The sequence below is a fragment of the Chrysoperla carnea genome, chromosome X, assembly GCF_905475395.1.
Source record: "Chrysoperla carnea chromosome X, inChrCarn1.1, whole genome shotgun sequence".
Classification (NCBI taxonomy): Eukaryota; Metazoa; Arthropoda; class Insecta; order Neuroptera; family Chrysopidae; genus Chrysoperla; species Chrysoperla carnea.
Window position 1 is genome coordinate 14,640,176 of NC_058342.1, and position 13,965 is coordinate 14,654,140.

At 30.5% G+C, this 13,965-nt stretch overlaps 1 protein-coding gene across 2 annotated transcripts in view; it reads left to right on the top strand.

The window, feature by feature from the left end:
• The window catches only part of LOC123302330 (transportin-1-like), a 34,818-nt gene that overhangs the window by 17,283 nt on the left and 3,570 nt on the right, over positions 1–13,965 (top strand). The window contains exon 6 of one of the 2 annotated variants that reach the window (XM_044885217.1): positions 12,929–13,103. In XM_044885217.1, coding sequence (XP_044741152.1) covers positions 12,929–13,103 — 175 coding nt within the window. Of the gene's footprint in view, positions 1–12,928; positions 13,104–13,965 lie in introns of those variants that run through there. The other variant, XM_044885218.1, reaches the window with a different exon arrangement.

The window sequence follows — 13,965 nt, forward strand, 5'->3', positions numbered from 1 at the left end:
GAAAATTTGTAGGTAGCTTCAACTAGCAATCTTCTGAAAGATTCTCGAAAAAAAATTCTAGGCGACTTTAGTGTTTGTTTTTTAAACTTTCCTAATTTATTAAAAATAATGCAAACACTGACATTTAACATTTTCTATACAGAGTATTTAAACAATCAACTCAATCAATTATTTGTTTTAACTTGTTTATTCATATTTTCCCAAAAATCTAGCCTTATGCACTATAAAGATGGGCAACGGGAAGGGTGTATGTGTTCTATTAAGCGCTTTTATGAACTCAAAAACACAATTTATGTGATTTTAGAGATGTCTGCTATTTCAGAAACTTGGAGGGGATTCCCAGGCATATCTGTATAACCTCTCCAAAATGAGCTAAAGGGTTGAAAATCGGTGCGCAGGTTTTTTAATTACTGTCAAGGATGTGTTTTTCGCGGTATCAACTTCTCAGCCTCCCTGTCTCAGTTTTAATTCCTAAAATCTCATATTTTTCGCGGTTTTTAATCCTTGCACACCTCTACCACTCCCTGTCTGTTGAGTTAGCATCAAAGAATTGTCTTTTGGGAATATCAGCTTCCCCCTCTTTTTTATAACAAAATCACGATTTTACGCGGTTTTTAATGCTTTTCACACCTCAAATAATATGTCTCTTGAAATTCCTCCGTATGTTAAGATTGACCAAACGAAACATTATTTGACCAAAATTAAATTTGTACATAAGGACTTTATGTAATTTCTTCCGAACAATTTTTTGAATAAATTTGTATAAAAGAATCCCCAAAAACCTTATGGAAAAATGTTTTCTATAATATTGATTGATTTTTCTATGGTCCAAATTATAAGAGCAGGAATTCTTCAAATGGTAGATAATGTTAAAATAACAATTCCTCAATATATTTATAGCTGGGAAAGCAACCTACATAAAGACTCACAATGCCCCTTGATTTGATAAATATCCTTTTCTTTCAAAATTTCAACAGCCTGTGTTTAGAAAAGGATACTTTTGCGGTTATAAATGTATTGAGAAGTTGTCATTATAATACAGTCAATAGGTTGAAAAAATCAGGTTAAGTGAAATAACGTCGGAAGTTAATGGCACTTTGAGAGATTATTCAGGGTTAATTAACATTTTCTCAAGTTTTGGATCTCGAGAAAACTGTACGAAAAGAGGAGGAGGAAACTGCAAAACTTTCAACCTTCCTCCGATTTTTCCTTAATAACGGCAAAAGCATCCCTATACTTTTTTGTAGAGATGTAAGGGACTCAATACATTGATTTTTGTTTCGGCTAAATTTTTTGAAAACTATGGAATAAGATAGTTTTAATCATGCTGATCAAAAGTTCTAATGGACTCAACACTCAAAAATCCTTCCCTTCCGAGCTACGGCCCTTCAAAGGTTATACCTACATGAGAAATTAATTTTTGGTTGCGATTAAAAATTTTTGAAAAGTATGGATTAAGGTAGTATTAATCATGTTGAACAAAAGTTCTTATGGACTCAAAAACCCTTCTCTTCCGAACTTCGAAACCAAACCAAAACCAAAAATTCAATATCTCATGTAGGATAACCTTTAAAAGGCTGCAGCTCAGAAGGGAAGGGCTTTTCAGGATTGAGTCCATAGGAACTTTTTATCAACATGATCAAATCTGCCTTAATCTATAGTTTTCAAAGTTGGTGATTTTAACCAAGAACCATAATTACAACAACATTTCGTCATAATTTGGGTATAACAGAAGAAATAAGATGGAATTCTGCATTTTCTAGCTAATTTCGAAAAATGACTTTTTCTTTTGAGGCCCAGATATGTTAAAGAATTGACATACAAACATGTTTTAGTAAGAATCAAAATTGCAGAAAATTTAACGTTCTACAAAAAATTATTGGGATGTTTTTGCCGTAGAACGTATGATAAAAAGTTTATTGATGAAAAATCGGGAGAAGGTCGAGGATTTTTCAGCCCCCTCCTCTTTTCGCACAGGGTCCTCGAGGTCCAAAACTTGAGAAAATATTAATTAACCATTCCTGAACAACATCTCATAGTTTCATTAACTTCCGACCTTTTTCTATCTGAAACTACTTGTCGACTGTACTATTACTTTACCGGTATGAAATCCTGCTATTATAACTTGGATCATTCTGTATATTTATCATCCAATTTTATGTGAAATCACTTTCCATAAGATAAGTTGGATGTTTTTTGAAGCAAGCGTATGTATTAGGCCTTTCTTAAAGAAAAATTAGTAAAAACAAATCTTATCATTATTTATTTATATTAAAGAATTATTTTGCAAATTTTTCGTTTTTCAATGTGCTAATTTTTTTTATTAATTAATCTATATATATACATATATATTCATTTATTAATTTGTTTATTGTAAACCATTGTGATTCTCAAACACTAATTTTGTAATTAATTAATTATTTTTGATTGAGTTTACACCACCAATATTAATTAAAACATTATTTGATTTCATTTTATAATTATTTTTAATTAAGTAGTGTTGTTGGATTATATGTACAGTCAAAATCTATTATAACGACATTGACGGTACCATATATTTATTATTTTACAGAGAAAACTGTTACTAGGAACTACACTTAGCCTCAAAAAATTGCCCGTTTTAAAAACATTCAAATATTTACGAAATTTCTAAACAGTTGTATCTCCGAGTAAAATGGTTTATTCCTTTGCACGTACAACTTATTCGAAAGTTTGTACGTTGTTTGTTTTTGAATACGAAATTTTTTAAGTTATTTAGGCGCGTTATGAACAAATGACAAGAGTGAATATTATGATGCGCGTGAACAGGGAGACACGAAAACTACATATTGAAATTAGTTGTAATTAACAACAAGACTGTAATCGATAAACAAAATCTCACTAACAAGATGACAGATTAAGTGTCATCTATGAATACAATAGATAGATTAACTGGAGTATGTATTATTTGTTTACATTATTTATAAATTATTATGTTTGTTATTGCCGAAGATGTATAACTTCTGCCGCGCATTCGTAGAACTTATAATTTTCTAAGAATTTTGAAAGCGAACACTGGGCACAAAAATTAATTCGAAAGAAATTAAATAGATACGTTCGAAGACTTATGCATATCTCTGTAAAATATGTTTTTGCGTTCTCGTACGAGCTCCTTTAAGTTGTCAAACCTAATTGAACAACGGATCCAGGACACAGTACCATTGTTTTTTGGTTTCGGTTAAAATTTTTGAAAACTATGGATTAAGGCAGTTTTGATCATGCTTATCAAAAGTTCTTATGGACTCAACCCTCACAAACCCTTCGCTTCCGATATATGGCCCTTCAAAGGTTATGCCTGCATGGGATATTAAATTTTGATTTCGATTAAACTTTTTTGAAAGCTATGGATTAAGGCCGTTCTGATCATGCTGATCAAAAGTTCCTATGGTGTCAACCCTCAATAACCCTTCGCTTCCGAACTACGGCCCTTCAAAGGTTATGCCTACATGGGATATTAAATTTTGGTTTCGGGTAAATTTTTTAAAAATTGGATTAAGGTAGTTTTAATCATGCTGAGCAAAAATTCTTTTAGACAAAACGAAACGATGTTATCTCAGTTCTCAGTTACACAGGTTAATGCATATATAATTCCCTCACTGTCTCAGTCATAGAGGTTTGCTTTGTCCCACTAACAGAGGTAATTGTTGTACTAACAGAGATAATTGTGGTAAAAGTGTTGGGACCTCAGCATGAGTTTCAGTTATGGAGTTTTATCACTTATGCAGGTCCCACTTAACAAAGTTCTATTGTATTAGATTTCTAAACTTTGGAACTGTATACAAGTACCCTTTCAAAGTTTTTAGTAAATCCTAAGATAGCTTTTCTCATCATGTGAACAATCGACTCATAGAGATGTCGAAGAGGGGAGTGATAAAAAGCCTAGTATGCACAAACTACAAAATAAAAGCTTTCGAATGAGTTGTAGATTACCGCAATTATATCATTTTACTCGGAGATACAGTTATTTGAAACTTCCCAAATATTTGAAGGGACAATTTTTTTGATTGCAAGTGCAATTTGGTGACTTTTTTCCCAAAAAAAAAAAAAAAAAATGAAAGCTCGGTCGAAAAAAAAAACTGGGAACCCCATCCTACCTCTTTATGTTAAACTTGTCATTTGATGGACGTGCTATCATTTTTTGTCGGAGAAGAATGATTTTAGTGAAAGCGCCATTAATTCATACTGACTCATGATGGTGCCCACGTGACTTTAGCCCAGTTGGTCACGTGGTTAAGCCCTTACTGTTTATAATGTTTAAAATAAAGTAATACGGCTTAAAATTAAGTGAATAATGTTCAATGTCGGCTAATTCTGATGATGATTGGTCGCTATAACTGATACGTTGTTTTTCCCGATGTTGTTATAGACAGACCAAGGCCTTTCCGAATCGTCGTTACAGCCGATTTTGACTGTATTTTTTTGGATCAAAACAAATGAATTATTATATTATTGTTGACACACCAGTGTATTTGTGATATTTATTTTGGAATCATACTTTTAATTTATTTTAAAAAATTTTAATTTTGAATATCCCGCTAAAATGAGTTGTTTCATTTTTTTGATTTATTCTCATATTGTTTTGGTTTATGATTTTTGATTAGTTAACAAATTCATAAAAAAAATATGGTGGAATGTTTTGATTTTTAAATATTTTCGGGTACTTGATTTATAAAGTTAAAATTTTTACTAACCAGAAACTTTTCTCAGTGTAAATATCAACATAATAAAATAGATAAGAGAGGTACTGCATGGGTCCTTAGGCAAGGCGTCCTCCTTTGAAAACAGCCCATCACCCGGAGGCAAAAGATCTCCAGATAAGAAGTGCGATTTTAAGTAGATGAAACTATAGGATTCTGTCGAGACTGTTCTGTTTATTCTAGCCAGTTTCAACCGAACACAGTCAAATGGCTTAGCTGTACATAAACACAGTTGGGCTTGTCGTTGCCACTTCTTGATTCGGAAACATCAACATACTATGTCAAAAATACACAAGTGACTAACTGGCTAACTACCAGATTAATTGGAAGACGAATTTTGGTTTTGAAAAGACGTGGAAAAATTCTATAAATTGAAGTATTGAGTCCATCACTACTATAACTCGAAGTTCTGTCTATGTGATCAGAGCCATTTGAAGGGCCCTTTCCTTTGACAGTGTATGGAATAACATAATAATTTAGGACCGCTACAATTCGAAGCTAAATAATTTAAACCTCGATAATTCGAACTTTGATACATCTAATTTTTGTATTTCCCATGAGATTCGAATTATCCTCTATCACCCCTATGCCTCGAAGGTCCGTCTAGGCGATTAGAGCCCCTTGAAAGGACCTTTGGCAGTGAACAAAACAGCCTAATAACTTAACTCGATAATTCGAATTTTTGTATTTCCAAAGAGATTCGAATTATCCATAGTTGATTATTTCAAAATAAAATCTACTTTTTAGTACAAAGAAACTAAATATCTAAAATGAAAAAAATTGATGCGTCTTTGAAATTTTGCACAGTTATTTATTGGGTTGTAAAAACTTCGTACCTAACCCCCTTTTTGGTGGGGTAATTGGGGATTTTAATCTGTTTTTTACAAATAACAAAAAAATTATGTATAAAATAAAAAGAAGTTCAATTAAATTCTAGCTGATTAAATTATTTTTTCTTCCTATCTTGAAAATTGACCGAGATATGCCAATTTTAAAATGGAATTTTTTTGGCTCTTTCAATCGAATGAAAAATTATCCATCTTGTAAACCGTTAGAGAAAAAACAAAAGTTTAAATTTAAAAGTTATTCCTTATAAAAAAAAAATAACAACTTTTATTTGAATCATTATTTCATAAACGTCACTGTTTTTCCGTGAGAGCGCTCTTAAGAAAAAGCTTTAGTGTTCATATTCTCGAAAACTATAAAAAAAAATGTGTTGAAAATTTTCAGGTTAACTTCAATTAGTGGTTTTGTGAAACATTCAAGAAAAACAAAAAAACAAAATTCCAGAAAATGCTTTCGATGTTTTTGAAAGTTTTTGGATACGCCTTTACGGGTAAAAAAGTATGTTATGTTCTATCTTTAACGGTTTACAAGATGGATACTTTTTCATTTGATTGAAAGAGCAAAAAAATTCTATTTTAAAATTGCCATATCTCGGTCAATTTTGAAGGTAGAATGTCGGGAAAGTAACAAAAATGTGCACAATTAAATCAGCTAGAACTTTTAGTTGGATACATGGTTTTTTTGAAACTTGTAAAAAAACTGATCAACCCCTCCCCTCCACCAAATGGAGGTTAGGCGCGCCTCTGAGAGGTCCATTTTTTGGTACGATGTTTTTACAACCTAATAAACAACTGTGGAAAATTTCAAAGATGCATCAATTTTTTCGCTATTACAATGATGTTTAATTTTGTTGTGCTATTTTATTTTTTTTCAATACATTATTCAGCTAAAATCTTTAAAAACGAAAAGACAACCTTTAATATTTAAAACTTTGAACATTCTCTGACCTTTTTGTAACATTCCTGCTTCTGGTTAAAATAAATGTTTTATGTGATTAAGGATTTGATTGGGATAGTAGCGATTTATCAGTAGATTATATATCCTTTGTCATAAAAAACGAACTCTAGTGTACTCTGTATACTAGAGTGCGTTTATTTTGACATAGAGATGCTTGGAAAAATTTTACATTTGTTTGTTTTGTATTACGGTGAAGGGTTTTATATAGAACCGTTTAAGAGGAGACGTCCTGTAATGGTAAAAAAAAAAATTTCGGGTAAATATTGTCTTTTTGAAAAGAATACAAATATTTACGAAATTTCAAACAGTTGTATCTCTGAGTAAAATGATCTAATCGGGAATATTTGCAATTCATTCGAAAACTTGTATTTTGAAGTTGTACATTAAATTATAAGATAGCTTTTCTCACTCTTCCGAACCTCGATCCGATAAAACTTTTCATCGTCGTATTCAAAAACTACAAAGTACAAGCTTTCAAGTAAGTTGTAATACAGGTAAAGTAAGACTAAACAGGACAGTTTGACGGTATGAGCAGGGAGGAAATTTAAAAAAATGAAAATTACGAAAACCTATGCATCAAATAAAAAAAAAAAAGTTCCTATAAAGGTTCGAGTTGATTTAATTGTGCAGGTTTTCGTTTTTTTCGACTTTCTAGCTTCAAAATTGACCGAAATATGTCAATTTTAAAATGAATTTTTTTTTTTGTAATTCAATCAAATGAAAAATGATTCATTTTGTAAACTGTTAGAGTTAGAACAAAGTTTAAATGTAAGTAAGTTATTCCTTATAAAAAAAAGAACAACATTTGTTTGAAACATGATTTCATAAACATTACTGTTTACCCGTGAGGGTTCAACAAGTGTTCTTGTGACACATTTTAGAAGTTCGAAAAAAATTCTAGAAAATAATTTTGAAAATTTCGAAAATTTTTGAAAGTATTTTCTAAAATGAAAGTAATGTATCAGTCAAATGGAAAAAAAACCAATCTTGTTAACCGTTTAACATTTAACGTTAAGTGTAACCGTTTTACACTTTTGAAGAAAATGGACACCAAAGTTTTTTCTTAAGTTGCGATCTGTTTGAAAATGATTCAAACAAAAGTTGTTAATTTTTTTATAAGGAATAATTTTTACATTTAAACTTTTGTTCTATCTCTAACGGTTTACAAGATGCATCATTTTCATTTTACTGAATGAGTATAAAAATTCAATTTTAAAGTTGACATATCTCGGTCAATTTTGAAGATAGAAAATTGAAAAAAAAAAAAACGAAAATGTGCACAATTAAATTATTATTCTTTAATTAATTGAACTTTTTTTTAAATTTTATGTATAGTTTTTTTTAAAATTTACATTTTTAAAATTTCCCCTTTGTTTATCCCCCCCCCCCCCGGAACACCTAAATTTTGGCAATACTTGGCAGATCTTCATTTTTAGTGCCAAGATAAAGTTAATTAACAAAGTTGCATTGTGGTACATTATTTTCCGCTATTTTTTCTGTACTATTGTAGATTATCCCGGCGAGACCATTTTACTCGGAGATACAGTTGTTTAGAAATTTCACAAATATTTAAATTATTTTCAAAGAGGCGAAGTTTTTTATGCCTCCGAAAAATATTAATCGATGCATTCTTTAGACTGTGTTCCGTAATATTCACCAGTATACTGTACATTGCCCTTGACGTCAATTATCACCGCCATATTGTACTGATAAAACGGGCATGACAGTGAACATGTGTTCACCGAGTGTTTGCGCAAGAAATTTATTTATTTATTGTTCGTTAAGAAGGAATAAGGGCACCTGAAAAAGACTTACTCGTAATTAACGAACACAATAAGAATATATATTTAAGAATATATACACGCACTGGCCAGTATATTTCGGAACGATTCACCAGTATTGCGTCGATTTATGACGTCATTAGCACTGGCCAGTATACTGATGAATATTACGGAACACACCCTTAAATTAAAAACGATAATTAACGATGTCCTATCTCCTTAACATAGGATCCAAAAACTTCTTAAGAACTTTTCTACTTACTTCGATTTGGCGAATTTATTCTCTAAATATTATACGTGATTTACGATACACCCTGTATATATAATACAGGATTTATTATATAATGGTTGATCTCACTAGCAATATGTTCACTACATATTTAAGAATAATTTTTTTGGACTCATTGTGGTACCTCTCCTTCATTTAAAACGGATAAATTGATTTTGTTAACTAATTTTGCAAAAATTTAATTTATAATTTTATAATTTTTTAATTAATTTATTTGTGAATAAGATGTATTTATTTTATTATTTTTAATTATTAATTAACACTTAAAAATCAGGTAATTACTTTTATTTTGGTTGAATTGAAATCATCTAATTGAAATTTTTTTTTTATCAATTAACATCGAGTATCTAAATCGACATCTCTGTCTTTATTACTTTAAAAAATTAAAATATCAATATTTATTTGAGAAAATATGTAGATATTGGTCTAAATTTATAAAAAAACAAGGAAACCCTATAAAAATTTTCAAGATTATATTTATTTTTATGGCACAAATTTTTACGTAGATGCTACTGATTTAGTTTTAATAGTTCACTAATTTTAGATTCAGGCTAATTAATTGTGAAAAAAATTTGTGCTTCGTAATTGTTGCTTCGCCAGAAATCTCTAGACAAATTCTTCAAATTGCTTTTAACCCGATCATTTTAGTAAAAAAAAAAGGATACTCTCGGAATCTAATTGAATAAGCTGAATATTTGCACAAATCTTTATTTTGAAAGTAAAAATGTTGTCTAAAAAGTCATCGTCCTTAGATATTCAAGATCAAAGGTCGCAAAAATCCGTTTTAGTACTTCATTTGCTATGCATCCAATCGTATTTATATTTATTATAAAAGTTGTGAAGATGAAATTATTCACAAATTTCATTCTGAAATGTTTTTTTATACGTTGAGCCGTTTTTGAAATAGAGCACACAGAAGATGGAGCACTCAGCTATACGTACTTTAGTGCAGGGTTAATCGTGATTCCCAGTCAATTATACGTTTTTTTTTACTAAATTGTTCATCAAATATTACTTATTAACCCCCGAAAAAGGGGGGTTGTAAATTTGACCATTATGTGTCTGTGTGTCTGATTGCCTGTCTGTCTGTCTGTGGCATCGTTGCGCCTAAACGAATGAGCCGATTTTGTATGTTTTTTTTTTGTTTCGTTTGAAAGGTAATTAAATGAAGAGTGTTCTTAGCTATGTTTAAACAGTTAATTTAGGGTTCGGTACCTGAAAAATCTAGAAAATTTGGTATGATATTCAAAATCGGTTCAGAGATATTCTCAAAAATTTGATTTTTGCAACTTTTGACCTTGATTATCTAAGGACGCTGACACGTGACCATATGTGATTTTTGAGACAACATTTGTACTATCAAAATGGTTTGTAAAATTATCCAGTTTATTCCGTCAGATTCTGATCTGAAACCCGAAGATGATTGGACTATTTCTTTTTCAAAGAGTATTGTCTGAATAAATTTGCATGAAGTATAATGTATAAGCTTAGTTCAATCGAAATACATGAAGCTACATTTTAGAAATACAATTCAGAAATTTTAATAAAAGTTACAGTAAAATAGCTGTGGAGCTAAAAATTTGTAAACTAGAGGATTGAGAGTTCAGCCACCCTTTATAAATTAGTATCCGCTATGGAATTCTAACATAAAAAAGTTTGAAATTTCATAATTGTCACTATTTTCGTAGATTTGTAAATTGACGCAGAATCTTTTCTTGAAATTTGTCTCACAAGAAAGAGTTGTCAGATTAAGCTCTAACTTTTTCTGGAACGTTTCATCTGGACAGTGTTTACGTTAATATTTTCCATTTCTAGACAACCTCGAATTTCAGACTTTATTTTCTGCTAAAACCCCTTTTGCAGGGGTGCGGACCTTGAATGTATCAACGTGTCAGTTTTTCTAAAGAAATGTTTAATGACGCCATAGACATCAAATAATTTATCTAGTCTAATAATTTTGATTTCGTGACTTTTGGAATTCGCAATTAATTCTTCCGTAATGACTTGTGTCAAACGTGTCCATTCAGTGACGTCAGTGCTTTTGTTAAGACAAAGCAACATAAAAGAAGCGGAGCTAATGTCAATTTTTTGTTGATTTTTTAGATTTTCGGCCAGTTTTATGATTCTTTTATTGTGTTTCAAACGTCTATTTAATCAAAAACGTCGACTGTTTATGTCTGTCTTTCATTGCACTTGCAATTAATTCATTTTGATTTGGTTCGCTATTTTGACTAACGGATTTTTGTGATTTGTTTCAAAATGCCAATTGTAGTCCACAATGTAACTACAATAAGAAATGAGCGCGCGTTCGTAAAAATCACTCAATTCGTTCGTAATATAATACTTCATAGTAAACTTTGTAGTCGGTGGCCTGCCCAAATTATATGCTAGGCATATAACAAAACTTCCAAACTTCTAGTTATTTTTAATCTGCCAGTGATTTGAAATATCCTGTAATTTTTAAATTCATCAAGTTATTTTCGATACTAAATATTTCAGGAAATGCATTTAGGGTATTTAAAATTTCCCCGAAATCAATGTAGAGTCAATAAGGATTTAGTCTTTTGAAATTTCTTGTAAAAACCTAATTTTTATCTTTTTATAATCCAGGTTGTCTATTTAATCATAAATTTTATTGCATATATAATTAGATGATTTCAGAATTAGATCAGGAGATCATTGTATAAAATTTATACATTATTTGGTATCGCTGTAAATTTTATCATTTTGTATACGGAAGCCTTAAGGACGTACATTCATGGGATTTGTTAACAGGGAAATAAAAAAATTATGACAATATAAAAGTTTAAATAATTTAAGTTTAAAAAGTGACAAAAAGTAAGGTTAAATATGGGACTAAATAGAAAATATAAATCGATATTTCTTAAAAATAACATCGATAACTATACTGTTTCCCTATGAACGTATCTCAGTGTTACAAAAATGCACGGATTACATACAGTATTATATCTAGTGTTCAGTTTTCATCTAGGCATAGACCTACCACGAGTATGACAGAATACATGCGTTAAGCAATGCATCTAAGAAAGAGGTGTTATAAACATGCCTTGAAGCTTCGATACGCGTTGAGTTAGTTGCAAGACGCTTGGAGTTGTAAGACATACTTTTACTTATTTCATATAACATCTATCATACCTCTTACTTCAATGCATTGCTTACCGCATATACTCTGTCATACTCGTGGTAGACGTCCATGCCTAGATGTAAATTGAACGATTAGTATATAATTCGTGTATTTTTTGTGACACTGACTATACATTACAAAATAAGGAATAGGACTGTACTTTACAAAATCAGTTAATTTATTATAATTAAATAGAGGTGTATGTCTGTCTGTTTGTTTCGGTGTGAACCACGGGAAGGCTCGTTATGATCATGGGTACAATTTAGGATACACGATTCAATAGTTTCTTAAGGTAGTTCGAGAGCCAAAGCAATTTTAGAATTAGGATTGAAATTATTTGTACCTTATTTTCAACTTTGATGATGAATTTTGTTATAACTCCATGAAGGTAGACGAAAAATAAGAATACAATTTTTCAATATCTACCTTGGTTTTCGAAATATCGAAAGCTAAATAATTAAACAAAATTTAGCAATTATCGATATTTGGAAATTTATTCCAGATGTTGAAAAATTTTATTCTTACTTTTCATTTTATATTATCAAAATTGAAAATATATCCACTAACGTTATCATGCATCCTTAATTAATCGAACGCAACGGGTTTTCTTTGTTTTCAATAATTTATTAATGTTTTAACTTTAATTTAAAGTTTTTTTTTTTTTTTTTAATTTCCACTTGCTAGTTTTGGAAAAATATATGAAAACATATCATCCATCTACCGTTTTCCCATAAGACCAATGTTAAATATGCTTACTTTAGAAGTCATTTATTTATTTAAATAATCGGGCAGCCCTCCCTTAAATTTTCAGAATTGATTTATACGTCCAAGTTCATATTTTTAAAAAAAATCAAGACTTTTATCCAAAATTGCCCTGGTGCTCGTACATCCTTAAGCATGGTGTAGGTTTCTTTTTCAACTGGTTAAGGAGAAAAGCTATTTAAATTTATATCGAGGGTTCATTTTGAACTGCTTACAAAAGTTTATTTAAGACTCGGTATACCACATAACAAAATTAAGTGACATCAAATTATGAATACTTTTGATACAGTGAACTCCTGATCTAAATATTCAAAAATAAATGATAATTTACAAAAAAAAAAAAAAAAAAATTCAAAACTATTAAAACAAATGAATTTGTTTGACTAACAAATGTTGTAAAATATGATTACAGGTGTACATCGTTAAGGCATATTCGTGATAATCAAGAAAAAGATAGTGCCTTTCGTGGTATGTGCCAAATGATTGAAATCAATTCAAATGCGATTGTAAACGATTTTGCATATTTCTGTGATGCGGTTGCATCATGGACGAATCCACCAAATGATTTACGTCAAATGATATGCAAGGTAAGAAAGAATCTTTACAATATTTTTGATGAATGGCCGTCACGTGACTAATCAACTAGGAAATGCATATAATGTAAATGTAATAAAATGCTCTAAAAATATCGTAAACTAGGCAATTTATATGACGTAAATGTAATAATATGCTCTAAGATTATCGTAAAAGCGTCAAAAATCAAAGTTTTTTTTATGTTTTCTTTTTGAAAAGCGCTGTAAGGTATAGTTTTTTCTTGTATAAACAGAAGAATCTGTGATAAATTTTCTTCATAATGAAATTTTTTTTTGTACAATTAACATTATTGTGGTCGCCCTGGTAGCTCAGTTGGTTAAGGCGTAAGGGTATGACAGGGAAGCGGGTTCGATTCCCGCCGTCGCAACAAAAAATAATTTTTATTAATAGTTGTGATGGGCTGGTGTAGTGCATGGTATATGCATGAAGGATAAATGCAATTATCAGCGGAAAAGGTGGTAAAACACATATATGGTATCACAATGGGCTCTATAGACTAAGTGTATCCTTCGAGGACAGCCAATTTAACCTAACCTAACCTATATTGCGTTAAAAATAACAATTTTAAAATGAAATAATTCAAAATTTTGCCCCGCAGAGGCCCCAAAACTGTATTTATTGTGATCAAGGAACTTTGAACTATCATTTATTGTAAAAAAGTTAAAAATACAGAGGATATAATTGCTAAATTTTCGACTTAGAAAGTATAAAGTCTAAATAATTCGAAATACCACGTATTTATGGGTTCTACCTAAAGGAATGGCGTTTTCTTCGACTTACTGAGAATAGACCTTTGTCTTGATGTTGATTTCAATGTATTTTTCGTTAAAATTTGAAAATGTGCGAGAAGAAATG